The sequence below is a fragment of the Alligator sinensis genome, unplaced genomic scaffold (genome assembly GCF_000455745.1).
Source record: "Alligator sinensis unplaced genomic scaffold, ASM45574v1 scaffold203_1, whole genome shotgun sequence".
In the NCBI taxonomy this organism is placed as follows: domain Eukaryota; kingdom Metazoa; phylum Chordata; order Crocodylia; family Alligatoridae; genus Alligator; species Alligator sinensis.
Window position 1 is genome coordinate 1,898,273 of NW_005841949.1, and position 26,472 is coordinate 1,924,744.

General features: G+C 44.7%; 1 protein-coding gene across 1 annotated transcript in view; it reads right to left on the reverse strand.

Moving 5' to 3' along the window:
• HYDIN (HYDIN, axonemal central pair apparatus protein) overlaps window positions 1-26,472 on the reverse strand; it is a 438,260-nt gene that overhangs the window by 250,553 nt on the left and 161,235 nt on the right. The window contains 3 exon segments of the mRNA XM_025199799.1: window positions 14,276-14,499; window positions 17,604-17,722; window positions 24,003-24,102. Of these exon segments, the coding sequence (XP_025055584.1) occupies window positions 14,276-14,499; window positions 17,604-17,722; window positions 24,003-24,102 (443 nt within the window).

Genomic DNA, 26,472 nt, shown 5'->3' on the forward strand with positions numbered 1-26,472 from the left:
CTTTCCTGGCTGCCTCCTCCTTGCCTCCGGGCTTCTTTTTTTTTTTTCTCTCTTTTCCCTCCCATGCACCAGTGACCTCGAGTAACCCTGGGGCCACTTGATCTTAAATAAACCCAAGCCTCAGCTCCTCAGTCAGCTTCTCTCTAGTCCACCGGTTCTAATCCCAGTTCTGGCAACTTTCACTCCCTACACTTTAACTCTCTCTCTCTCTCTTTCACCTTAACCTTCCCCCAGGTACCCCAAGCAAACACATATATACCGTACCATCCAAGTTAGGAACTTACCTATGTGTAGGTGGGTTGTGAGTGTGTGTGTGTATATATATCGTATGCATGATATACAAATTAGTGATCTGTGTATGTGTACTGAGTGTGTGGGTACTGACAGTTGTTTTTTGTCTAATTTTTAGTGTGTAGTGTGTATGTGCTTGAATTGGTGATAGGTATGCATGTGCCTGGGCTGGTTTGGATGTGTATGTGCCTGAGCTGGTAGTGTGCATGTGTATGCGTGTGTATGCACCTAATTGATTTGTGTGTTTGTATATGTGCAATTGTGTCACACCCTCCTAATAGCGCAATATTGAGATCCTGAGAGTTGGCCTGACCCCACAGGGCAACACGGTTAGCTTTACTTATTACCTGATCACACTGGTGACTCATGTTCATTTTGGAGTTGACTATGACTGACATCCCTTTCCACAGTTGTGCTTAGAGTGGTACCTCCCAGACTATAGGAGTGTTGATGATTCTTCCTCCCCAGGTGCAACACATGATACTTATCCTTGTTAAACTGCATCCTATTATGTTTGGCCCATTTCCCCAGCCTGTCCAAATCAGCCTGGATTCTCTCCCTGCCATCTAGTTTGTATACCTCCCCTCATAGTTTGATGTTGTCAGCAAATTTGGACAGGATGCTTTCTACCCCCTTGTCCAAGTTACTAATGAAGATATTGAATAGTACCGGTCCCAGGACAGAGCCTTGGGGGACTCCGCTGCCCACATTCCTCCAGGTAGAAACTGACCCGTCCACCACATAAGCCAATTTTCTTAATAATCTACATTGCAACTGTTTAATTTATTTATAAGAATTGGGTGTGACACTGTGTCAAAGGCCTTTTTAAAATCTAAGTAAAAACATCTACCTCTATTCCTTCATCCATACATTTTGTGACCTGGTTGTAAAATGAAACCAGGTTAGTCAGGCAGGATCTGCCTGCTATGAACCCATGCTGATTGCCCTTAGCATCATTTTACCCACTGGTCCCCCACAAATGTGATCCTTAACAATTTTCTCAAAGGTCTTGCCAAGGACAGAGGTGAGACTAACCGGCCTATAGTTACCCGGTTCCTCCTTCCTCCCCTACTTGAAAATAGGGACCACATTGGCCCTTTTCCAATCCTCCAGGACCTGTCCTGAGCACCATGAGTGCTCAAACAGTTGTGCCAGTGGCTCCGCTATGACTCCAGCTAATTCCCTAATTACCCTAGGATTAAGATCATCAGGACCTGTTTGACTTAAATACATTCAACCCCTCCAGGTGCCCCTTTACTAGGTCAGCACAAACAGTTGGTGGGTTGGTATCTATACTGGGCTTACCTAAGGTCCCAATGGAATGCGTATTTGTATTTGTGTCCAGGAACACGGATGCAAAGAAATCATTTAGAAGCTCTACTTTGACCATCCTAACTGTTACCAGTTTCCCTAGTCCATCCTGAAGGGGCCCTAATTTGTGCTGGTATTCAATCTGACTGATTGAGTCAAATTTCTTCTGTGAGGTCAAGTAAATCTGGAAATAAAGATTCTGTTCCTCCCTTGTCAAGGATCTGTGGATACAACAGATTCACTTAGCATACATGGCCCCTAAAACCTGATCCAATAATGGAGCCAGTGGAAAGCCAATGAAGCCTAGAGTACTGGACTAGGACTCAAGGTTCTATTCCTGGCTCAGCCACTTGCCTAGGGTGACTTTGGGCCAGAAACTTCATTGCTCTGTGTCTCCCCATCTGTAAAACAGAGATCATGATAGTAACCTCCTTTGTATAATTTTAGATCTAATGATGAGAACTGCTATACTTATAGTTCTATATATAGGATCTACTGATGAAAAGAGCTAGGTGCCATTAATGTAACAAGGCTTCCAGGTCATAGGTTCTAATTGTTAGCAATATTTCTCAGATAAATGGTGTTTATCTGGTGAACAAAGTAAGTCTTTCCCTTGATAAATATAGGCCCAAAGCAATTAAGTTGCAAGATCTTGAGGCAGGAATTCAGGGAAGCTCAAGACACCTATCAACATCCCCCTGCAAGTGCAATAGCATTAATGTGATTGCTGTACAAGAGTTGTCAATAAGTCACTTGTACACTGGGTGATAATTAAACCAAAGCCCAACGTATACTAGGGCTGTGTGAAGCTTCGGGTGCTGATCTGATTTGGAGGAGATTCGGCTGGATTTGGTGGCCAAATCTCTAAATCCAAATCGAATCGGGGGATCAATAAAAAGGTCCGAATCAATTCAAAACTCTCTAAATCAATTCAGAAAAGATTCGGAGAGCTTTGATGGTTCAGACAGTTCCCGCCCACTGCAGCAGGGAGCTGAACCCAGACTTGGAGTTGGTAAGTAGGGGGCGGGGAAGGTGGGGCTGGAGGAGGGGAGAGGGGACCATGGGGGGACCCCTACCAGGTCCCATCCCCTGCCTTCTCCCCCAGCACCCACCATGGTTGCCCTGCCCAGCCCCAGTTCCCCATGCTTTAAAAATAGCCCTGACTCACTGGGTGCTGCCAGGTGGGGGGGCGATCTCTGCTGCCCCCACTGCCCCACGCAGCATGGGGGGCTCTGGTATGAGTCCCCCCTACCCCCACCCCCCCATGGCTGCCCCGCCCACCCCAGCTCCAGCCCTTTAAGAACCCCCCCAAATACGACCCCCAAACTCACCAGTTCCTGCATCAGTCTTGGGGTTTTGGGGGGCTCGTGGAAGAGTCCTCCATGCAGTGCGGGGCAGTAGGGGGCAGCGGAGATCGCCCCCCGCCAGGCAGGAACTGGTGAGTGCAGGATTTTTTGTTTTTTCTTAAAGGGCCAGAGCTGGTGTAGGTGGGGCAGCCACAGGGGGGCTGAGACAGCAGGAGGGGGTTGCGGGACTCGTGGCAGAGCCCCCCGCACATGGCATGGGGCACTGGGGGCAGTGAGGATCACCCCCCTGCCTGGCGGCTTTTTTTCTCCAAAGTGCCAGGAGCTGGAGCGTACGGGACAGCCATTGCCAGGGCCAGGAGAGTGGGCAGGGGATGGGCCTGTGTGATTTGGCAGCAGACGAATCTCTGAATCAGATTTGGTCAAATCTATTTGGGACAGTGATTCAAATCACCGAATCGAATCACTGTCCCCCAAATTGGCCAAATCTGAATCCGAAGTGAATACTAGCCGCTTCATAAAGGCCTAATGTATACCTGTATCAGTACTAGGAAACTGCACTGCTCTCAGGCTAACTCACTTTTAAGTTCTCATTTTCTCTTTCATTCCTCCACTTTTTCATTGATAGAACTAGGACATTTGCAAACTCCATTGAAGCCCATGTGTGGGGTTAGAAAATGCTAACCAACCATTTATAGGTACAACCTGACAGTTTCAGTACACTAAGATCCCTTTCTCTTAATGGAATTGAGAGACTATAATGAATTGTACCTCCAAGTTTTTTTCTTAGCACTGTGATGGCAGCCACACTTCCATTTTAAATGGATGATAAGGTATTTTCCAATAGTTTGTTGGGGGAACTTCACCTTGAGTTTGCATGCAGTGAGCACTGTTTCTACTTTTTCCAACACTATTGCCTCTTTTCTGGCAATGGTGTGAGTAAAAATATATCTTGATTTCTTCTGGTTGATTTCTCATTGGAAAAGAAATCAGTGACAAGGAATGGGGTATATTCTGATTTTAATTTTGTTTACATTTTATAAATGCATCACAAGTCCTGGAACAGAAATTGTCAAAGAGCACATGGAGCGCTCTTACCTTTAAGAAATTTCAACCCTACACTAATATTCAGTCAATTCTGCCCCAAGAGCTTTCTCTATTCAAATATGAAGGCAGAGATCAAAAGGTCTTCTGCTGGTCATACAGCTGCCTCCTTGCAGACCATGGACTCTATACAGAATATTTCAGGACAAAAATCTAACAACCATTGCATATCTTCCCAAGGCAGCCAGTGAGCCAGCAGACTATGGGCTAGTTCTTATTTCCTTTTACCTGCCCAAGTGGTACATACTCAGCAGCATTACCGCCATTTTCTGCCAGCAGTGCACAGTTTGAGACCCTATTCTACATGCAGTGTGGATACACAAGACTCTGCACAAGTGTATGTCACAAGAATCCTTCCATGTTTTAGCCTAAAGGTTAATGAACTCATCCAGAAAAGAGGAGACCCAGGTTCTAGGCCAGCGATAGGGAATTATCTTGGCTGGCAGGCCACTTAATGAGTTTTGGTGAGCTGTTGAGGGCCACATACATAAAAACTTTCAGGAGATATCATTTTAATAAATTATAGATAAAAACAAATCGTACTAAAAATCAAATATCTATTATAACATTTTAATTTTTAAAATTATATTGTCTTGATTTATGTGTTTTTTGAGTAGTGTATATAGAGGTGATTGCATAATAGTTCAAAATAAAGTCCTACTCTTGTATATTCTGGAGGAGGTGGGGGGGGCGCATGTGTGTGGGGCGGCAGTGTGGGGGAGTAGGTGCACACACGTGTGGAGGGCTGCTCATGCGCTAGGCCCCAGGAGCTGGCCAGGGATGGGGAGAGGGAGGGGGAGCAAGGGGCACATGCAGCAGAACTCACCTGGCCAGTGGGGTGCAGGTACAGTCCATGCTCCCTTCCCCCCATCCAGCTCGTGGCTGCCCCTGCAGTGCTCAGCATGGTATTGAGCCCTTCCCACTCCTGTCTGGGGCAGCCTACATCATGCTCCTGTCTGTGCCCACCAATGGTTCTGGCTCTGCATGCACAGCTTCCCAGTGGGGCTCCTCCTGGTACACAGCTTCCCAGTGGGGCTGCAGCTGCCTGGGTACTGCTTGACTCCCGCCACTTCCAGCAGCTCCTCCTATTCCTTCTACTCTTGCCATTGCTGCACTGCTCTGGGCATCAGGTAGCATGGGAAAGTAACAGCAGGTATGAGGACATGTGCTAGACACGACACGTCCAGCCAGGTGGAGGGCAAACTGCAGTTGGGTGGCTCCTGCCCCATTGCACAGAGCTCCAGCTCCAGCTCCCAGCTGCCTTCCACTCACTTAGCTGCCTGGCATGATGAGCAACCACCTGCAGGTGGCCAAGTGGGTGGAAGGTGGCCAGGAGTTGGAGCTGGAGCCCCGTATACTGGAGCAAGATCTGCCCGGCTGCAGCTTCCCCCGTCTGGTTGGGAATGTGGTGCCCAGTATGCATCCCCATGGCTGCTGTTGCTTCCCCACACCACCTGCTGTCCAGAGCAGCAGAGCAGGGGCAGGAGGAGGAGAAGCTGCTGGAAGCAGGGAGAGCCAAGCAGTACCCAGGTGGCTACAGCCACACAGGGAGCAGCCCTGCCAGGAAGCTGTATGCACTGGCCAGGGCCTTGGGCAAGCACAGGTGGGAGCATGGCATGGGCTTCTCTGGGCAGGGCTCAGCCCCATGTGGAGTGCTGTAGGCTAGATCAGATCAATTGGCAGGCCAGATCAGCTTGTGGGCCATATTTTGCCAACCCCTGTTCTACGCCCTTCCTGCTAACCCAAAGGAGTTTTGAACATGTATCTCCTGCTTCCTAGCACAGTGCACTAATCACCAGGCTACAGGCCCTGCTCCATCCCTCAGAGACAGAGATGGAGACAGACACAGATGTGTAGTGAGGAGGGAAAGCAAAACTAGAAGTTGTGTAACTAAGTAAGATGGTTGCTGCCGTGGATGGGCAGCCCCTCTGGTTCTAGTCCTGGCCCTTATCTGTGGCTGGGAAACACTATGCTGGGAAATAGGAGAAATACAAGTTCAAACCTGCTCTAGATAAGAGGCTGTAAATCTGGGTCTCCTACTTCCTGAGTGAGTTCCTAGACCTCTTCCTTCAGCATCTAATACCCACTGCCCATGGATTTTTACCTAGCCACCATTTGGGGACTGTTGTTCACCCACGTACATGGCACCATGTGCATAAACCTTCCCAGTCAGAGTGCAAACTACTGAGCATGCACAGTGGAGGAAGGTACTGCACATGGAATATGATTACTAACTAGGGCTGACAAATGATTAAAAAAATTAGTCACAATTAATTGCAATTTAAATTGCACAGTTAAACAATAGTCAGCACCCTCCCCACAACCACCTAACAGCCCAGAGCCCATATGCCCTGTGGCTTCGCACTGCCAACACCACCAGTCCACAGCCCTAGCCCCACACCCGACCCCAGCCCGCTCTGGACTCACCCCAGCCAGGGCAGACCAGCTGGAACCCATACAAACAGCCCCAACCCTGGCCCACCCTGAGCTTGCTTCAAACTCATCTGCCCATGATAAGCAGTGGTAGCAGCCAGGAAGAAGCTACTACTCAGTGTGGAGGAAAAGCAGGCTCTCCCCCTCACTGCTGCTGGGCCCTTCTTGCTGCAGCCACCCAGAGCCCCTGTGACTTCTCTACACTGCCACCAACATCCCACTGAGCGGCCTGGAGTCACTGGTGATGGCAGCAGACAAGAGTCACAGGGCAGCCTGGGTGTGGGCTCTGGGCAGCTGCAGCAGGATGGGCCTGGCAGCAGTGAGGGAAAGGGGCCACTTTTCTCCCCGTGCTGAGTAGCAGCTTCTGCCCAGCCGCTGCTCAGCATGGGGCAGGCCGGGGTTGGGGTTGTTCTCACAGGTTCCAGCTGGTCTGCAGCTGGTCAAAACAATGTGTGTGATTAACACGATTATAAAATATTAATGTGTTCATTTATTTTTGCGTTGATTAACTGACAGCCTTATTAGTAACTATGTGTAAGAGCCCAAAATGGCAGTTACATGGCTGGGAAATTGGGCATGTTAAATGAAAGATCCCTATGTATAACAGTGGCAAACAAGCTTCTTTGTAGTGGGGTGCAAAGTGGACCCTATTCAATTCGGATTTGGATTCAGCCTGAATCCGAATCTGAAGATTTGATGCAGATTTGGAGAATCAGCGATTCGGACACAGATACAGCTTTAAAAGTTTTTTCTACCTACCTTGAGGTACCAGGCACAGGTCGTCATTGCTGCAATGCTGGGGCGCATGAAGCATCCCACAGGAATGCAGGGGGCCCTCCACGTGCTTGGCGGTGAACCCAGAAGTGGACCAGAAGTACTTCTGGTCCACTTCAGGTCTGCCAGGGAGTGTGTTGGAGCCCCCCCACCAATGCTCCTGTGGAACGCTCCATGTGCCCCAGCATCGCAGCGATCACCAGCTACCTGGTGCCTGGAGGTACATAGAAAAAACATTTCAAGCTGTGTCTATGTCTGAATCTCTGAATCTCTCCAAATCGATTCAGTTGCAATCACCACCTCACCAATCTTAAAAAGGCTTTCACATAACAAGGACACTCCTCCAGAGAGATAGATCAGACGTTTGAAAGAGCCACCCGGATATCATGTGAAGAATTGCTGCAGTACAGAAGAAAAATCCCCACGAATCGCACACCACTGGTTATGACGTATCACCCCTCCCTCAAACCCATATGGAAAATCCTCAAACAACTGCAACCCATACTAGAAAGAGACCCTATTCTTAAAGAGGTCTTCCCAGAACCACCCATGCTAGCCATCAAACAAGGACTGAACCTTGTTAACCTCATCACCAGAAGCAAATTTCCTACAGCCCAAAACACACCAAATGGATCCAGACCATGCCATGACAAGAAATGCAAAATCTGTCAACACATCTCCACCACCCCCACAATTACTACACCCCACAACAGAGCCATCAACATTCTCAAATATTACAGCTGCAGCTCCAGAAACGTAACATATCTCATCCAATGCACCAAATTCCTGGATGGAAAATACGTAGGAGAGACCAAACACCAAATGCACACCAGAATGAATGCACACTGGAAATTTCTCTAAGAATACCCAATGACCTGTGGGGGCACATTTCTCATCGAAAACCACTCTCTCTCCAATCTCTCAGTTCTAATCCTCAAAGGAAACTTACAAAACACTTCTCAGAGACGCACCTAGGAACTTCACCTCATCAACCCCCTGGATACTAAAAATCATGGACTAAAAATCATGGACTAAACACAGACATTGGATTTATGACACATTACAACCTGCCCAACATCCGAGTCCCCAGGTACCTCTCCACTATTTAACTGCTACATTCATCCCCCTTCTCCCCGCAAACCTAGCCTGTCTCTCACCCACTGACTCCTCAATTTACATCTTCACTGATTGCCTATCTTGTATGCATACCAGCCCAGCCTCTGGCTTCTTTACTTTTCATCCCATCCAGGAAGAGCACACACCAACTGCAGAAATGTCCTCAGCCTGATGAAAGGTTTTTAAACCCGAAAGCTTGCTTAAAATTTTTTTCCAACTATTTAAGTTGGCCTAATAAAAGATATCAGATTCACCCGAAGAACCTTGTCTGCCTACATCCTTAGACCAACACAGCTACAACCTACACCCCTGTATGTATAAAACAGTACCACTTAGTGACACTTGCCATATCACAAAAGAAAGTTCCCTCTAAGACTGCCCTGATTATAGACTGTCCTAATGAAAACTACTGCTGTTTTTGCTCACTGGTTTGTGTCAGTGCTTGAATGAGTTAAATTCTTCAGTGTCTGCTTTGAAACTCTGCATACAGTGCTATCTCAGGACTCTGTGCACAACAGCTGATAACAGTGCAGTTTCCAGACAGCAAATTCTGAAACAGCTGAACCTTTTGAGCGTGTTACAGCAAAAACACTTAATGCTTGGTCAGAGGGGAGGAGTGGGCAAGGGACCCACAGAGGGCTGGAGCAGTCTAAAGCAGTCTGATTTAATTTGGTGAACTCAAGGTCTCTCAAACACTTTGGGGAGGGGAAGGCACAAAAATTACTTTGTAGTAGAACTACTGCTTATCAGATGGCTTATTATTATTTATGTATTTTTATACCACAAACGTTGGAGTCTCAGTCAGGAGCCTATTATGCCAGTTATATGAAAACAGAAAAGAACCCCACAGTCCCTCAAAAGCCTGCAGCTGAAGTATAAGAGAAGAGACAGAAGGATGCAGACAGATGGCCAGAAGATAGCGAAAGTATATTGGTCAGCATGGTGGGCAGTGATTTCAGCGCACCAGTGGCCTAAATATTCATAAATGTTAGGGTCGGAAGGGACCTCAATAGATCATCGAGTCCGACCCCCTGCATAGGCAGGAAAGAGGGCTGGGTTCAAATATTATCAAATGTTCTGCAGGCTTCACAGCAAAGGAGAGTTTTCAGTTTGGACTGCAAGGAGAATTATTAAAAAAAGGCTTTGTGGATGTTTACAGGGAGCTTCTCCGACGCACGAGTGACAACATGGCACAAGCACAAAGGTGGTCCTTTGAGCATTTACCAAATAGGCAATGGAGGTTGTCATCATGATAGTCATGAGGCTGACACTTGCCTCTAAATACTGAATGAGATATAATAGGGAGGTAGAAGTGGGGCTACAAAGGGTGAAAGTCAAGACAAGTAGCTTTTGTCTGATATGATAAAGAAGTTGGGGGGGGGAGGGGCAGTGGAGGGATGCAAAGAGAAAAGTGACATCCTCAAAGCAATGGCATAGAGAAAAGATCTTTGCAGCAACACTCTGAACAGATATGCACAAGGAAAGACTGAATTTGTCAAGGTTAGAAAAAAAACCTAGTGCAGTAACTGAGATGTGAGATGCTAAGAGCCTGGATAAGAATTTCAGCTATAGAAGGATAGGAAAGGCAGTAGCTTAGAAGAGTGCAGAAAAATCTGCAAGACTTAGACAGCCTAGGTGTGAGGATTAAATGGATGTTCAGGTCAAAGGGAATGATTATGGCTGATTGGCAGGAGAGTCACAAGTTTCTCAGGTAAGAAAAAAGGAGGTAGTGGGATCACTTTAAGGGGAAGATAAAAAGGTCTCTTTTAGCCATTTTGAGCATGTGCTGCTTACTCAAAAGCTCAAGCTTCTCTCCATAAGGAAATGCCAGACAGGCCAAAATTTTAGTGTGCGCAAAAATGACAGGTATAGAGTAGGCAACTAGGTGCCTGGGTTATAATCAGCTGTTATGGTGGATGTTAGCAATTTGAAGACATTTGTTTGGTGAATAGAGCACAGGAGAGATATGTAGAGAAGGCATGAATGCTTATGTGGCCAATTACCAGATCTGTTTTCAAAAGCAGCATGACCTATCTCCCTTCCTAATTTAAGTGTTATAACGCCAAATTAATATATACAAGACAACAGTTCTGCACCTAAGCTAGCATTCTCAGATTCTGCCAGCAAATGCTCAGCTGAAAGGACCTCTACATTTACTTCCAATCACAGATTTGTGGTGACTGGGCATCCAACCAAATCCAGAAGACATGCCCACTTTAATCAGGAGGAGGTCACAATGCTAATCAGCACAGTCTATGGAAAAGGTGATATCAGAATGATATCTCTGCTGATGAAGGGGTGCCTATGAGGAGATATGAATGGCAGTTCTGGATGGGATAAATGGTATGAGAAGGGAGTGGTAAAGAAAACACTAACATCACAGGATAATGCCAAGAAATAACGTGGCTGACAAAACACAAGCAAAAGAGCCTACAGCTCTGGCTAGAATGGGGTCAACTGGAACAGTCCCACTCTGAGGGGACAGTGGTGCTCCAGAGCATCTTTGCAGAGGCCATCCAGGGGTTAGTGGGATCAGAAACTCTCTTATGAGCTAACAGGTGAGGTTGCAGAAACTGCAATGAAATTTTTGCCCTGAAATTTAAAAGAGTTCCTACAGCCGGACAGCTCTATGCCATTAGAGATGTCACCTCATGCAGAGACAACACATCCTTCCACCAATCTCCTCCAAGCTTCAGCTGGGACTCCTAGATGGGCTGATGTATACATTCAGCGCAGCAGTTTTTCTTCTCTAACTTGGAGCAGCCCAGTAGCTGATGCCCTGAAATCATACCCAGCCTGTCCCTCCTTACATAAGGGTGAGAGATTTCTGACAGTCTCTTTTTCCTTCTTAATCATCCAGGAACAGCCCCTCATGCCAGTGTCAGTCAAAAGAGGGGACCCTCCCAGAGATATATGCTTCCTTCCCAAGAAGTCCCGGTCAAGTAGAAACCAAGGGAGCAGATGAGATCACAGAGAGACTAAGAGGAGAAAGGGACTAAAAACAGAACCCTGAGGGGCAATGAGAGGAGAGTGAAGAGCCTTTAAAGGATCCTATGGAACAGCATTCCCAATAGGAGGTGAACACAGGAGTGCAAACTCATGAAAGAAAGGGAATGGAGAAGAAGACCATTAGTGACCTGGTTCTCTCAGAAAAGGCAGAAGCCACAATGAAGGAGAAGGAGTCTTGAAAACAGGAAACAACAAGCAGGTTCCATTATTCTTGAGACAAAGGAAGTTGAGCTGGCAGTTGGAGAGGAAAGTGAGATAAAGTGTAGAGTCAAATGAAAAGATGACTGTCCACTTCAACCTGCCTGTTCAACATGTCCTGTAATTACATAGCCACACACTGTTAGAGTGGATGTAATTACAGGTATCTCAATTCAGGAGGCATCTGGTGACTGCTCTGTACAATCAATGTGAGGGATATATTAAAAATCATGTCTTGGTAGAAGGCAAAAACCACTCCATGCAAAAACATACCAAAACCAATTTGGGGAAGGAAAAGCATTATGACAAAACATTCCCTGTTGGATGCCAAATAGAAAAGCTGGGTACTTTCAACCACCAAACCAACACCATGTTTGACTTGTTAATTTCTAGATGGTACAGTATTCAATTTTGGCTTAATTTGTTATTTAACTCCATCACCTCAACTGGATGCCATTTTACTTGCTCATCACTCTAAAATAATAACTTCATTTGATTCTTAACTCTGATTCCGAAGTTCAAACCTGCACTACCCCCAGCTCTGGTCTATTCAACAGCTTAAAGTAGATCATGGAGCTTAGTAACATCTCTGTTAATGTAACTGATGCAATCATACCATCTTTTACTCATCTCTACAGGCTAAATATCCCCAGTTTTGTCATCCTCTCTTCATGTATGGTCTCTTCCGTTCCATTTATAGTCTGTGTTCCTATATGTTGTACACATGTCATAGTATGTCTCTTTTCAAATAAGACGCTTTAAGCAGGATTCTAAATGTGCCTGGACCAGTATTTATACAGTAGCAGCACAATAACTTGGGATATAGGCAATATACTGCTCGGATACAAGCCTCCTTTATTGCTGTTTCTGACTGGACCAAGAAGATAAATGTATAACAATAAAATACCTACCAGACAGCCTTTTCCTCTTCCACGTTAACCAGTCCAATGCCTAGCATGGACATTACTTAGCTTTTAGGACTAGAGAACTGATATGTGGCATGTCTTGACTCCTGCAACCCAGGGCAAATGCAGACTGTGACATACAGGAATGTCCTGAATATGCATATGAGAATCTGAAGATACTTTTTGTTGAATCTATTAACAGTAATACATGCATAGCCTTACTTTGTGTTCACAATATAATTGATGCTTACCAGCATGGTAGCACTCTCCTACACTTGTGGTTGGAGTAATTTTATTTCAGAATGCCCTTGGACAAATATAAGAAGGACCTTCCAAGGGCTGCCTGTAAACTGCACCCCAGCCCAGTATCTCCAAAGTGATGAGCAACTGCTCCACCAGCCTCAATACATCCCATCCTTCAAGCTTATAAGGGGGAGCAACTGTGATAGCATAAGGTAGCTCTATGTTTCTCCAGCACTGAAAGAGTCTTCTCTCATCACATGGAGCTCATTGGCAGCCTCTCTACATCATTAGGGTGCCCAACAAAGGTTGGAGAAGGCAGCAGGATTGGCCCTTCAATTCTGTATTCTGCCCCCACATTAATTCAAATTGTGAAGATCATCCTTTAAACCAGATGCAGTTTAATCTTCACTATTCTTTTTCCTTTAGTTGTATCTGTAAAATTAATGATCTTGTGAATCAACATTTATCTCATGAGATGTATGAACTACCACAATACTTGCTGTTGCTAAGAATAGGAAATTCCTAGTCAAGTACAATATACTACTAGCTGCTGCTGTGCTGCCTGCTCTATCTTTGGATGAAAATGTCAGGTTCCAGTTAGACAACCAAGCTGAACCCACTTTGCAACATTGATAGGTTCCAGAATCTCACTGTCAACAGTGATCTGGTGTTCCCTGCTTTGGTGCCAGTTTCTCAAGATGATCCCAACTAATTTTCAATGGGAGCTACAACACTCAGTACATCACAGAATGAGGCTATTTATTAATTTCCCTAGTGTACTATGTATAGCAAAACTTAGGATGCTCCAGCACCAGAAAGTTACCTATCTAATGCTCAAGCAGGTTTCAGATGACACGATGACTGCTAAGGTACGAATGGCCAACTGTTACCATGAACATAAAACATTTAAGAATGAGTTCTTCCACCTTCTAAATCCTCCAGACACTGAGCACTTCCAAAGTGCCCTTAAAACAACCAGAAGTATCAGAGCTCACTAGCTGGGGCAGTCCTTCCTATGTAGCTGCCTTTCTGTACAATCCTCATTCAAATATTTCTCCAGGAGAGACTCTTTCTTTTAGAATGAGCAATGACACAGAAAAACACTACCTTAGTACCCATGACAATTTTTTGCATGTGGATACAAATGGGCCTCAGAAGATTGCCACTGCATGCAGAAGTTGATGCAAATGGATTATCCCGAAGTGTTCAACTGGCCTGATTTGAATGGTTGCCCAGTTATTGCCACTCATTGAGGGACAGGAGATCTCCAAGGTAAATTAGTTTGCAGAAACTTCCTCCCTTCAAAGAACCTTACACTTCACCATATAAATGTGGTAACACCTAAGAGACAGTGGGTAGATTATGGTTATTGTTGAGGACAAGGAACCATGATCCTGGCTTCTAGTCTTGGCTCTGGTGTGACTCTGGACAAAATCTCTTACCTTCTCTGTGCCTCCATATGTCCATTTGTAAAATGAGATGGGAATACTCACTACATAGGAGCCCTGGGAGAGTAAAAACTATCTAAAACCAGAGGTGTTGTGAAAATGCAAATGATCTAAGAATAATCACTATAATCCATCTTACCTAATAGTCAGGTTCACAGACTTGGGTGATCCATTTATGTTGAACCTAAACTCCTCCATGAACTCTCCTAAGATGGTGGAACTGAACGAGATTTGGATGGTTTGAAGCCCACCTGGCAGAATGATGCCTTCCTTAGGATCAAAGGTGAAACAAGAGCCAAGAGCAGTAGATGCAGGGATCAAGTTAAACAGGGCATCAATGGCTCCTTTGTTAGACAGAATTGCCTGCAACAGGAAAAAGGATAGAAAGAAAACATACAAGAAACCTTCCTTTCTCACATATTGAATTGATTTGTTTTCTAATTAAATGATTGACATCTGTAAAATGGAAAGGCTGGGGGGGGAGGGGGGAGAGGGGGGAGGAGTGACTTGGCACTGCCAGCTGGAAGCCAAGGAAGATACAATGGGTCAAATGCTGCACTCCCTTACACTCATGTAAATCTGCAGTAATTCCAAATAAATAAAAAGGGTTACTCTGGATTTACACCAGTGACATTGAAAAGAGAAAACAGTCCTCTATGCTGAACATGCAATGCAAGACAGACACTCAGGAAGACCCTTCTGGGTTAGCTCCATTGCCAAAGAGCAGCCAAGAACAATCCCACCACTACTGATGAATCATTCTATGACCATGTTGCTCATGATGGGCCCTCATCTTGCAGGGTGCTGAATGAATTTGATTCCTATTCCAGCACTAAGCCGAGGGCACTGGCTCTGTGGTATTAACACACTGACAGTACACATTTCTTGTTTAGAGCTGGGAACATAAACCACTGCAAACAGAAATGTTATAGCTTTGTGTTTTATAGATAGGTAGATTAAACAAAAACAAATATAAATTTAAATGCAGGCAATATAATAGCAAAACCTCCCAGTTTCATGTGCAAATGATGTGATAAAACATATTATACAGATACCCAGTCACACCCTTCCCCAGGAGTTTCCTTATATTTATTACTCAGTTGCTTATCCTATCCTTGAAAAGTGCTTTGGGATCATCAGATGATAGGTGTAATGATACTGAAGTGCAATTTTTATTAACCCACTTCTCGTTTTATTGACCACTATTCTTTGTATGTAACAAGCTCACCTGCTGTTTATTGCACTTTAAAATATTCTTGCTATTTCCAGAGGCATCCACAATACCAGTTCAATACAGGGCCTTTTCATTTTTCTTTAATTTGCTGGTTATCTTGACTAAACTCTATATGCCAGCTGAGAAACAGGGTGCATGCTACCCCTCAACCTCCCATTCAAACAACTGTCATCTCACAAAGATTCAGAAGCATAATCTATGAATTTTATAACTACTGACACACAAATGTGATTTGGGACTAGATTCAGAAAGTTCCTAAGCACCCACAAAGCCCACTGACCAGAACAAGAGCCAGAGGAGGCTCAACTTCTCTCAAGATCAGACCCTTTATGTTGGTCAAAATGTCACCACTGCTTTCAGCAAATGTTGGCAGTGTGTCTCTGACAAATTTTGCCTAAGGCAAAGTTGTAAATTTCCTGACTGCTACAGGGCAAAATCCTGCCACTTCCATAGACACATTTAATCTATTTTAGGGTCTGGGCTTTTTTTTTTTTTTCTTTACTACTTTTTGTCCTTGCAGAATCTGGCAAAGGAATTGCATCAGAAGCAAGAAAATGTGGCTGCTGCGTGTAGTTCACACTGCCCTATTCCTCAATGAAGGAAATAAAAATAAGCATAAAACTACATGGGCCTCTCACACACCTTGCTTCTCAGTCACACTAGATACTAACAGAGGCTGCACCATGATAAGTTTTACTCACTGCATAGCTGCCAAGAAAAACATTTGACTAAGGGCAACATCCAGTTATTCAAATTTTCTCAAGTACGGAAAATAATAAATGGATAGAGAAAGAAGCAATAAGGCATCGGCATTAAAAATTCATAGAGAGCAAAATATTTTTGTAAGGAAACACCTTAACATGTCCTTTCCTGCCATACCCATGCTTTCAAAAACGTCCAGTATGATGCATTGCCTCATTTAATACCTCTTTAGGTTGCTGTGTTTTCCATTTGTGCTAATATTTGATGCCTTTGTAGGGGGTAAATGATTAGGACGTTCCTTTGCAGAAACTCTGTTTCTTAACGATTCTTAAAGTCCTTGCTGCAAACAGTGTGAAGGCTGGGGAGGGATTCATGGGCAGTGAGATGTATTAGGAATCATTTGCAAAGAACAATTTTGAAACAACAGAGGAAATGGTATTCCCTTAATCTTAGGAATTACAGGATATAGTGAACAGGAGGGTTGTTTGCAGCAAGCTTCTGGGAAGCTGAGTTCAAATGCAGCAACCTTGTTGCAGCTATGGTGTCGTCTTAATAATCACAGCACAGTGGGACATGAACCAAGTCAAGAGCTGTCCTTTATATGCAGAGTAGTGGCTGCATATTAGGGCTGTGTGAAATTTTGCTGGCTGTTTCGTTTTGACAGTGTTTCGACTCATTTTGAGGTCAAAACAGCAAAATTGAAACAAAAAAAGGGCTGCAAAACAGCCTTGAAACAAAACAAGGCTAGTTGAAACGTTTTGACCATAGTGCTGGGGAAATGAACTCAGCCCACCTGGGCTGACTTCCCATCCCCCAGCACTAGATCACGCTGGGGGTGGGAAGTCAGCCCAGCTGGGTTGACTCTCCATTCCCCACACTAGATCACACTGGGGCTGGGCTGACTCCCTGCCCCAGTGCAATCTAGCATGGGGGATGGGGAGTCAGCCCGCTTGGGCTGACACGCCGCCCCAGCACGATCTAGCACTGGGGATGGGGGAGTCAACCCAGCTGGGCTCACTTCCCATCCTCAGCGGAATGTCAAAACAGCCTTTCTGTTTCGACGGAACAGAACAGCTGTTTCGAATTGAAATGAAATTCGATATGGAATGCTGTTCCGTCGAACCATCGAAACTCAAGGCGAAACGGAATGGTGCCATTTTGCACAGCTCTACTGTGTATGTATACTGTTTTAATGTTAAAAGTGCTTCTTATTCCACTAAACGTACCTGATCTAGAAATCCTATAAGAAGGATGTGGCAAGAAAAAGTGCCTTCCTAGAAGCAAGCTGCAATCACCACTTCACAAAGGAATACACACCTTCCAAAGGCACGATTTTCAGAGCCATTCAGAAAGCCCTGAATGTGCTCATTTGGAGGTTATACTGAAGACACCAGCTGCACCAGCTTGAGTTATCTGAAGCTGTGGAGTGCAAGAAGCTCCCTGATCTGCAGAGTTACTTCCCTTGACTGCAAGGCTGTTCAGTAAGGAGTTAGGATATCTGCTGTACATACGCCATGGGCCAAGTGCTCACCTCATAACTGTGTGTTGACCCAACGAAGATCTTCCCAATATCTAGCTGGTCAAAACTGAAGATGAGCTTGGGACCCATTCCTTCCCCTCTGATACGCAGGGGGAGCCGGGTCTCACGGCCTATGAAGAAGATCAGATTTTCAGTAACAAGACTCAAGGGCAAGAACTGTCAGATGGAAATAGCCCATCCAGTCCAGGATCTTGTCTCTGACAAGGGCCAGAACCAGCTGCTTTGGGAAAGTACGGGAACCTCCAGAAGATGCAGGTGGGATAATTTGTCCTCATGTTGGTCTTTTATGTTTAGAGGTTGGTTAAAGCCCTGAAAGTTACAACCTAGAAATTACTTAAGAACCATGAAGCATTGGCCATTTCTTTAGGGTGTGATATGTACCACAATAATTTTGGCTATGTAAGTCAGATCTTCCAAGGAACTGAGGGGCAGAATCTCAAGTGCTGAGCTCCTATTTAGACTCCTAAATAAGAACCTAATCTTCAGAGATGTGCAGCACTCAGTTATGGCCATTGTGAACATCAGTGATTAGAACTTAGCGTTCAGTGCACTGAGCCTTGGCAAAGTCTTTCCTCGGTTACAGGTGGTATGCTTTTAAGTACAAAAGACCCACACACAAATCCAGGATTCGCTACAAAGGGGCATGGCATGCTGCCCCTTCAGCAATGGAGGAGGGGAGCAAGGCATGGCTGGAGCCACTCCTGCCCTCCTCCAGCTGGGGGCTCCAGGGAAAAGCTATATGGGGAGCCAGACTCAGCTAGGTACAGTGGCACTAGTACACAACTTTCTTCTTCTAGCCCCTACTCCCATCCTGCCCTCCTCCCTCCCTCCCCGCCTCTGTGTCCCATACTGGCTATGAGCAGGCTCTGGAAGGAGGAACCTGCATGATGCTGCTGATGTTCTCTGCTAAACCTAGCACCCTGCACAGCTGCAGGTGTGGCTCTGGGGCTCCCCCTGCATTTGAATCAGCCAGGGACAGTAGTGGTAGGGGCAGAAGGGAGTGTATCCATATTGGCACAACCCCTGTGGATCCATCCCTAAAGAGACCAGATTGGACATATACCATTAGTGTCCCCTCACCACATAAATATAAGCCATCTATCCTGGATTTGTGCCTATAGTTTATAAATTGCTAATTTTCCCATATTGGCCTGTTAAAGATCTCAAAACAGAGCCTTTGTGTTTTTAGGCTATTTTGAACCACTGGAATAGCACAAAGCATGTGAATCACAGCCTAAGATCAGTCCTTGCAGTACAAGTGACATTGTAAAGTTCCAGGGAAAAATCATCTTTCTATTTTTTAACAAGTTACTTTTGTTTCAAGCTCACAATTTATTACAAATCTGGGATTAAAGGAAATAACATTTTAGATTCTTCTTTAACCCTCCTGTGTGATGATTTAAGACCATCCTGGATTACTTATTATTGAAAGAAAGGATTGTGATAGCAGAGGTTGATTGTATATATGACTATAAAATCTGCCCTGTGATAGCCTTAGATCTTCCACATGAGAACTTGGTTTTTTTATGGTCTCAAAGCCTTGAGAGGTGACTATCTGATTACCTCCCAGCTAGGAAATATGAGTTGTGAAGCCTTTGTTTTATACATTAAATATAAAGATATAATGTTGAAATAGATATAGCAAAAGCCCAACTGCCCACTGGCAGAGAAGAGACTTATATTTCACAGGCCTGATATTAATTAGAGGGCTGAGTATCTATATTTCATGGATACTGCAGAACTGGCTATATCAGGAACTCACTGTTGGACGTTGTCAGAATATATCTCCATATTGCATCAGTAACAGTATAAACATCATAAAAGAAAGTTGAGGCTCCACTGAAGCCCATGGGAGCTTTGTCACAGATTTCAGTATGTCCAGCATTCAAGTTTTAGCAGGTTGTGGAAGGTTAGCTGTATCAAGGGTACAGATGGGAGATGAATGCCTTGAAGGGCACTGCAGTAAAATACATTCATAGCATTCTTCCCCTTCAGATGCACTTTCCAGTTCTCTCTTGAAGTCCCAAGAAAACCCTCCTTTTATTCTCTCTGTAACAGGAGGCATGTCAGGGTCACCGTGCTCTCCCCTGCCGCCTCCTTTACCGTGCCAAGCTGTCGGCTCGCACCCTCCTATTCTCGCCCGCCACAATTTCGATTGTATATATTTTTATAGGGAGGCTGCCTTCCTTCTTCTTGGCCACGGTTGTCCTGTTACTTCGAGTTCTTCTCCGGTAGTGTGTTTTCCGTACTCCTCAGCCTTATGGGCTATGCATGGCTCCTACCACCCCAATACCATGCCCCAAGCCTTGCAGATGTAATAGACGTTGTTAGGCCTCTCTGTTCGCGCCCTCTCTAGCGCTCGGGCTCTCCAGTCCCATCTTTCTCTCTCTCTCTGTGCCCTTCTCTCCGGGGGCCTTCTCAACAGTGCTGCCCTTTTCTGGGGTTCACCACAATGCTGCCCCCTTTTCCGAGGCTCACCACACCCGCACTGGGGCTTCTCAACAACGCCCCCTTCTCTGGGACTTCTCAACTGCCCCTCTCTGGGGCTGGGGTCTATGTACCCCGTATGCAGCACCCTCACTGATGCTGGGGTCCCCACACTATTGTGAGTCCCCTATGAGGCCTCCTCCATCCTCTAATAGCCTCGCCCAAACCACCGGTGTAACCAATAGCAAACACAAACAGTAACATAAACACCAGCCTCTTGGCTACAACATAAATATAAGCCACTAGCTATAACTATGCCCAGGCCTACCGGGTTCTCTATCCTACCGCAGTGACCAATGCTGCTCTGGCATTCAGGCTTAGCTTCTCTTTTCTGGTGGAGAGCTCCTTCTTCTTTAGCTGCTGGTAGGCCTGCCTCTGGCCTCCTGCCTGTGCTTTATATAGGAACCAGGGCCTGCCCCCTTCTTCAGCTGGCTAGGCAGGGGAGGGTCATTTTCACACTAGTTGCCTCAGCAACCAGCACCGGAGGAGTCTTCCCTGCTCTCTCAGTAGCAGGCACCTTAGTGCCCTGCTACACTCTCAGAAGTTTCCTGAAGCCCCAGGAAATTATTTATCTTATTCCTTCTATTTTGAAACTCACACAAAGCTGGCCTTCCCCTCAGATACAAAAGATAGTTATGTTCAGAATCTCTAGGCACTGCCTCTCATCATGTCTACCTACAGTGGGACATGGGAAGCAAACAAAGACAGACCCATTCTTCCTCTTTCCAGGGAGCTGAGAGTTTTCAGCAGCTCCAATGTTCTAGCCTCCGATGACCAAATCAGAGACCTGAACCTGGATACTGTCCTTAGTAGTGAACTGTACTATGGCTATTGGGACTAGTTAGGTATGTTGTGTAGACATCCAATGTGATAAATGTAATATTTATGGTGGACTTACATAAAAAATTCTGAACCAGAGTACTGCATCACCCTGGGGTGCCTTGAGATCCTGTCAAGGATGCCGTGGGGTGCCCCACCATGTTAGCACTATTAAGCACAATGTTAGCAAACACAAGTCACAAGATAAACTTAGAGATTTCAAATAGGAATCCATAGTGTCAAGAACATTCTGCCCTGCTGTGGTCTTTCCGAGTTCTCTGCACCAGAAGAATTGTTCTATAATTTTTCTATAGTCAAAAGCAAGTGATAACTAAGAGATGGTATTTTCTGACACATGCCTTGAGTCTATCATGGGGTTCCTTGACGCTAAAAAGGTTAAAAGCCACTGTCACTTCCTTGCTTTTACATGCTTAAACTTCATAATAAATAATGTGATACACAAAGATCTCATCGTCACTTAATAACTTTCACTATTTTTTAAAACAAAGCTTTATAGAATCTGCTGTGGTTTGTGGTCCCCCCCTCCTTTTTTAACTACTGTGACCACAAATAAATGTCCACTTTACAATTTAAGAAAATAGGCTAGACAAGTCATGAGATCATGAAGTTAGAAAAGTGAGTATTATTAGACTTTGGAATCTAAAAAAGCTTTTTCATCTCTAGAACTAAGGATTTAATTTAGAGTCCAAACCTGTAAGGGCTCCTCTGGTAGTACTTTACAACAGAAATTGGTCATAACCCTAAATATAGAGAGGTTACTGCATTTTGTTAATACCTACCTCCCTAGGTACAGAATTCTGAAATGTGCTATGTGGAGCTGCTGGGAAAGTAAACAAAAACAAAAACAAAAAAAAAAAAAAAAAAAAAAAAGTTTCCATGTTTATCCAGAAAAATCTAAAAATGAATGTGTATTATAGTGTTCCCAGCCTTTTCATGTTTGCTTACTACAAACACTGATGAGTCAAGCTTTACTTGTATGAATATCTAGAAACGCTTATTCTGAGTTCAAATATTTGCTGGAAGCAAACTTCAAGTCATCTACCTACTAATCTGTCAAATTTACAGGTTAAATACTTTGTTCATTAGTTCAGTAAGTCAACAGATCCAGGGACATTAATTAGTAATTAACTAAGGCACCTGCAACTATTGGCCTCCTGCACTCATTCATGTGGGTGCAGGAATCAGGGCCAGGTGTAGCAAGAGATGCAATTACTCATAGCAAGCCAATTGCAAGTGACTGTGAACTATGCACTGAAGAAATTTGTGGAAATATATATATAATACAAAGAGCAGTAAAAAGAAAGTGTTGTTATCATGGATTTTTTCAGGCAAACAGCTTTGCCACAGAAAGATTAAGTTACTTGCTTGAGGTCACACAGGGGGTCTGCAAAGATCTGCTGGATTCAACCCTGGAACCTTACCCACACGACTTCTCCTTTTGTTAACTACAAACTATTTATCCTGATGTAGATCTGTGAGTATAAAGCGGGGCAAGATGCTGCAGGACAAACAGGCAGAGCTGAGCATCCCACAGCACAAAATCATGCAGGATGCAGAGACTTGGTGGAACTCCACATACCTGATGCTGGAAAGGCTGGTCGAGCAACAGAAGGCCATCCATGAGATGGCCTTGCTCGGGGAGATTGGGTTCAGTGGTCCCCTTAATAAAACAGGGTGGGATACCATCTTGCAGATTTTGGTGGTCCTCAAGCCATTCCTTGAGGCCACAGAGAGGCTCAGTGCTGGCAATATCCTCCTGAGCCAGGTGATCCCTGTAGTGAAGGAGCTTGAGAAATGACATGGAGAAGTTCCAGGGGATCAATGTTTCTGGCTGGGGCAAGCTGCTTTCACCAGAGGAGCAGACACTGGTGAAGCAGTTGAAGGAGGGCATCAAAAAACGGCTGGATCCATTACAGTCCAGTATGGTCCACGAGCTGGCAGGCATGTTTGACCTGAGGGTGAAGGGGAGCGTCTGTAGTAGCAAAACCCTCAATCACTGGACGGAGGTGCTGGTGAACCGAGTCAGGGAGGCAGAAGGGCAGAGGCAAGGGGAAGTGGAAGAGGGGGATCCATTTTTCTGTGCCAGTACTCCAACCACAAGCCAATCTCCTCCACCACAGCTGTTGCTAATGTGGGCCAAGGGCATGGCTTCAGTGTTGGGGTCCTGAGGCACAAGACCCCACCATCAGGCAGGTAGCATGAAGGCCTCGGTGGCTACATATCTCACTGAGGATGTGGAGCCGCTGCACTGTGACCTCTTGGCCTATTGGGCAACCCGCAGTCAGATGTGGCAGGATCTGGCCATGGTTGCCCAGGAACACCTGTCCTATTCACTGACCACTGTTCCAAGTGAGAGGGTGTTCAGCATTGCTGGTGATGTTGTGACACTCCACCATACCTCTTTGGATCCTGGTTTGGTGGAGCAGCTGGTGCTCCTGAAGGTTAACGTCCCACTGCTGGGGTTCCCCAAGCTCCACATGCAGACAGAGTGCCACCCTCCTCACTCTGTACCTATCTGCTTTTTTAACTTGCTTTCAGAACCTTGAGGTACACTTTCACAGAAACCCCTGCACCACTCTGCCCGAAACCTGGCAGACCTCATGCCCGTATGAGGGGCTACCATCCTGGCTGTTTTCATCCTGCTCTGCCTTAACACACACAAGTGATACGAGTTTTGCTTTCAACAGTTTGAGGCATACTTTCACAGACACCCCTGTACCTATCTCCTTGAAGCTTGGCAGGGTTCATGCCCTCAGAAGGGGCTACCATCCCTGCTTTTTTTCATCCACATCTGCAAAAAAAATTACAAAGTTATAGGGTATTTTAGTGGTTCCCCATTATAGTCTATGGCCAAATCTTCAAATTGGTGCCGGATCTCTGAATCCAAATACGCCAGATAGAATCTGGACAGTGATTCGAATCACTGAATCGAATCACTGTCCCTCTGAATCAGCTGAATCCAAATCCAAAGTGAATACTTGCTGCTTCACACAGGCCTAATAACTGGGTGCCTTGTACTAGGGAGTATTCCTTTTCTTTATTGTGCAAGTAGGAATGCTGTACCTGAGATATCACAGTAGACTGTTTGCTGATAGACTCTGGCTTCTCGTGGTTTAAAAATCACATTAATTTCAGCTGTAGAATTAGGCCAAACATCTCCTTCCTAAAACAAATGAAAGACACAAACAGTTACTGTAGCATTTAAATTACCTTAGAACAGTAGGGTCTTATTTTGGTGTTCACAAAACTGAATGTAAAACCAGAGGCAGATGCAAAATCTGCATGTACAAATCCTGAAGCCTGTTTGAGGCCAGGCTAAGATCTCTGTGCCTTACCTTACATTAGGTAAGTTGGCTGTGAGCATGCATTTTATCAGAGAGTCTGATCAGCAATCTAGTATATGTTTTCCATCTCCCACTACTATGGTCCTAATTTAGGGCACTTAACACATTGCAGGAACATCATTTATACCTGAGGATAAGCATATCAACAAAAATGTCTTTCTACTAATGGCTGCTGTTACTATTACAGTTGTCTTTTTTGGCCTGAATGGCTAGCTAACAATTGGGGTCATGAGATGTTTTAGTTAAGAGGAAAACCTGATGATGGAGTCACATATCTTTGATACAAAGCTGTTATAAAGAATTTACTGAGTTATTTTTCCTTAAACATAGGAGATGGTTTCTTCACTCACAGTTCCAAGCTTCTTTCAGCATCACTCAGCCAAGAAAGACAGTGTAGGAGCTTTTACTCAGGGCCAAGCTACCAGGCCTTCTGTAACTGTCTCTGACATTCCTCTCTGGGTGTGTCTAGTCTACACGTGTCCCTAACTGCGCAGTTGTTACTGTGCAGCCATTTAGTACTTGCATTAGCTCCAGGTCTAAAGAAGTTTAACCTAACCCACAACCTTACAAATTGTTGTGCATGTATTTGTTGACATAAATGGATGCAATGTTCAGTGTTGAGCACCACAACAAAAATCTCTGAAAACTGAAAGTTCTCAGTTATATATAGAGAGAGAATTGAAATATTTTTATTAGCAAACTTTGGCCTGATACTGGGTAGTTCAAGTCTTTAAGTAGAACAGGAAGGCCTTAAACACTGTTGAAGCCTCAAGAACTCCTGCAGTATAAATTTTAAATAATCAGAATAATTCCCATGAATTTAAATGGGAGAGCACACAGCATCTCACAGAATTGCCCCTGTAGAAATTAAAGAAATATGACATGGTGAGTTATTAGGCTGCAGTTTCAAGTAATTCCCTGAAGCATACTATGCTTTTAGCCTGGCTAGAAGTGAACAGATTGGAAAGAGCAAAGAACAGAATATGGATAAAGTAATTTCAAATACAGAAACAAAATTATGAAAAATGGAATAACACAAAGCCACTTGGATTCATTTATAAACCTACTGCAAATATCAGCTTAATCAAGTGTACTTCCCAATGCAGGTTTCTACCCAGCAAAATGAATAGCATGAAACATTATTACATCCCCACCCTGCTGCCTGATGCCACGTTAGAGATATTTAAGAGACCAGCTTTGGAAACCAGCCATCATTTCAGCCCATTATAAAGCTACTGGGCTCAATTTTGATATCACACTACTTCAATAGCTTCCATGGAATTACCTTAGGTTTCTATACGTTTAACTAAAAGCTTTTCCACTGTCACTAAACAAAACAAAACAAAACTCAGGCCAAGGTCTTTGAGAGTTTATTGTAGCTCAGGAGTTCAAAGCAGAGACAAATGATAGATGTCCCTGGTTTAGTTAATGAAAGTCTAATAATTCATGAGTGTTCTTCATTCTACTCCTCATCCAGTTTAATATTATTAATTCTATCATTTCATATCTCAGCAATCTATTTCCAGAGAAGGTGCGAGTATATACAATTAATTTTATTTCCCCACACTGTCTACTGTATAGATGTGCATCTTAACTATCTGGCTTTATAATCTCTCTTTAAAATGGCACTGTATAGGCTAAGTGGACCACTAGTAACATTTGATGCTCTATCCTGGTCTGGTTGCTGTGATCCTCAGAGAAGAAAGCTACAGAGACTATTCATTCCCTGAGGAGCACAAGGAGTACTCTGCATTGCTTGCTATCAGCACATCAGTGGAATAAGAACTCAGACACTGCCGCTTTCAGAGAGCATCACCAGAACCTTGCTTGGCCTGAGGCACCGTAGTTATGCAATAAGATTGGGGAGAGGAGGGGCAGGTGTTCCTTCAGAAGGAATAAAGCCAAGTATGGTTGGAAGATGAAAGTGGCCTTACTTTAACATTGAAATCATAAGGAACCCATGGTATGCAATTCATTTGTGGATCCTCATATACAGAATGATAAACTGGCACAGCAGTAACCTAGGATTATATATTCCAGGGATCACAGGCAGTAATGTCTGGACCTGTGGAAACCCATGCTGTTTTGGGGCTTCACAAAGGCAGGCATGACACAGCTGTGGACATCCAACAAGGTAGCCTCCAGACACTAGATAGGTTAATTCAGAGCAAATGTCCCTGGCTCAGCAG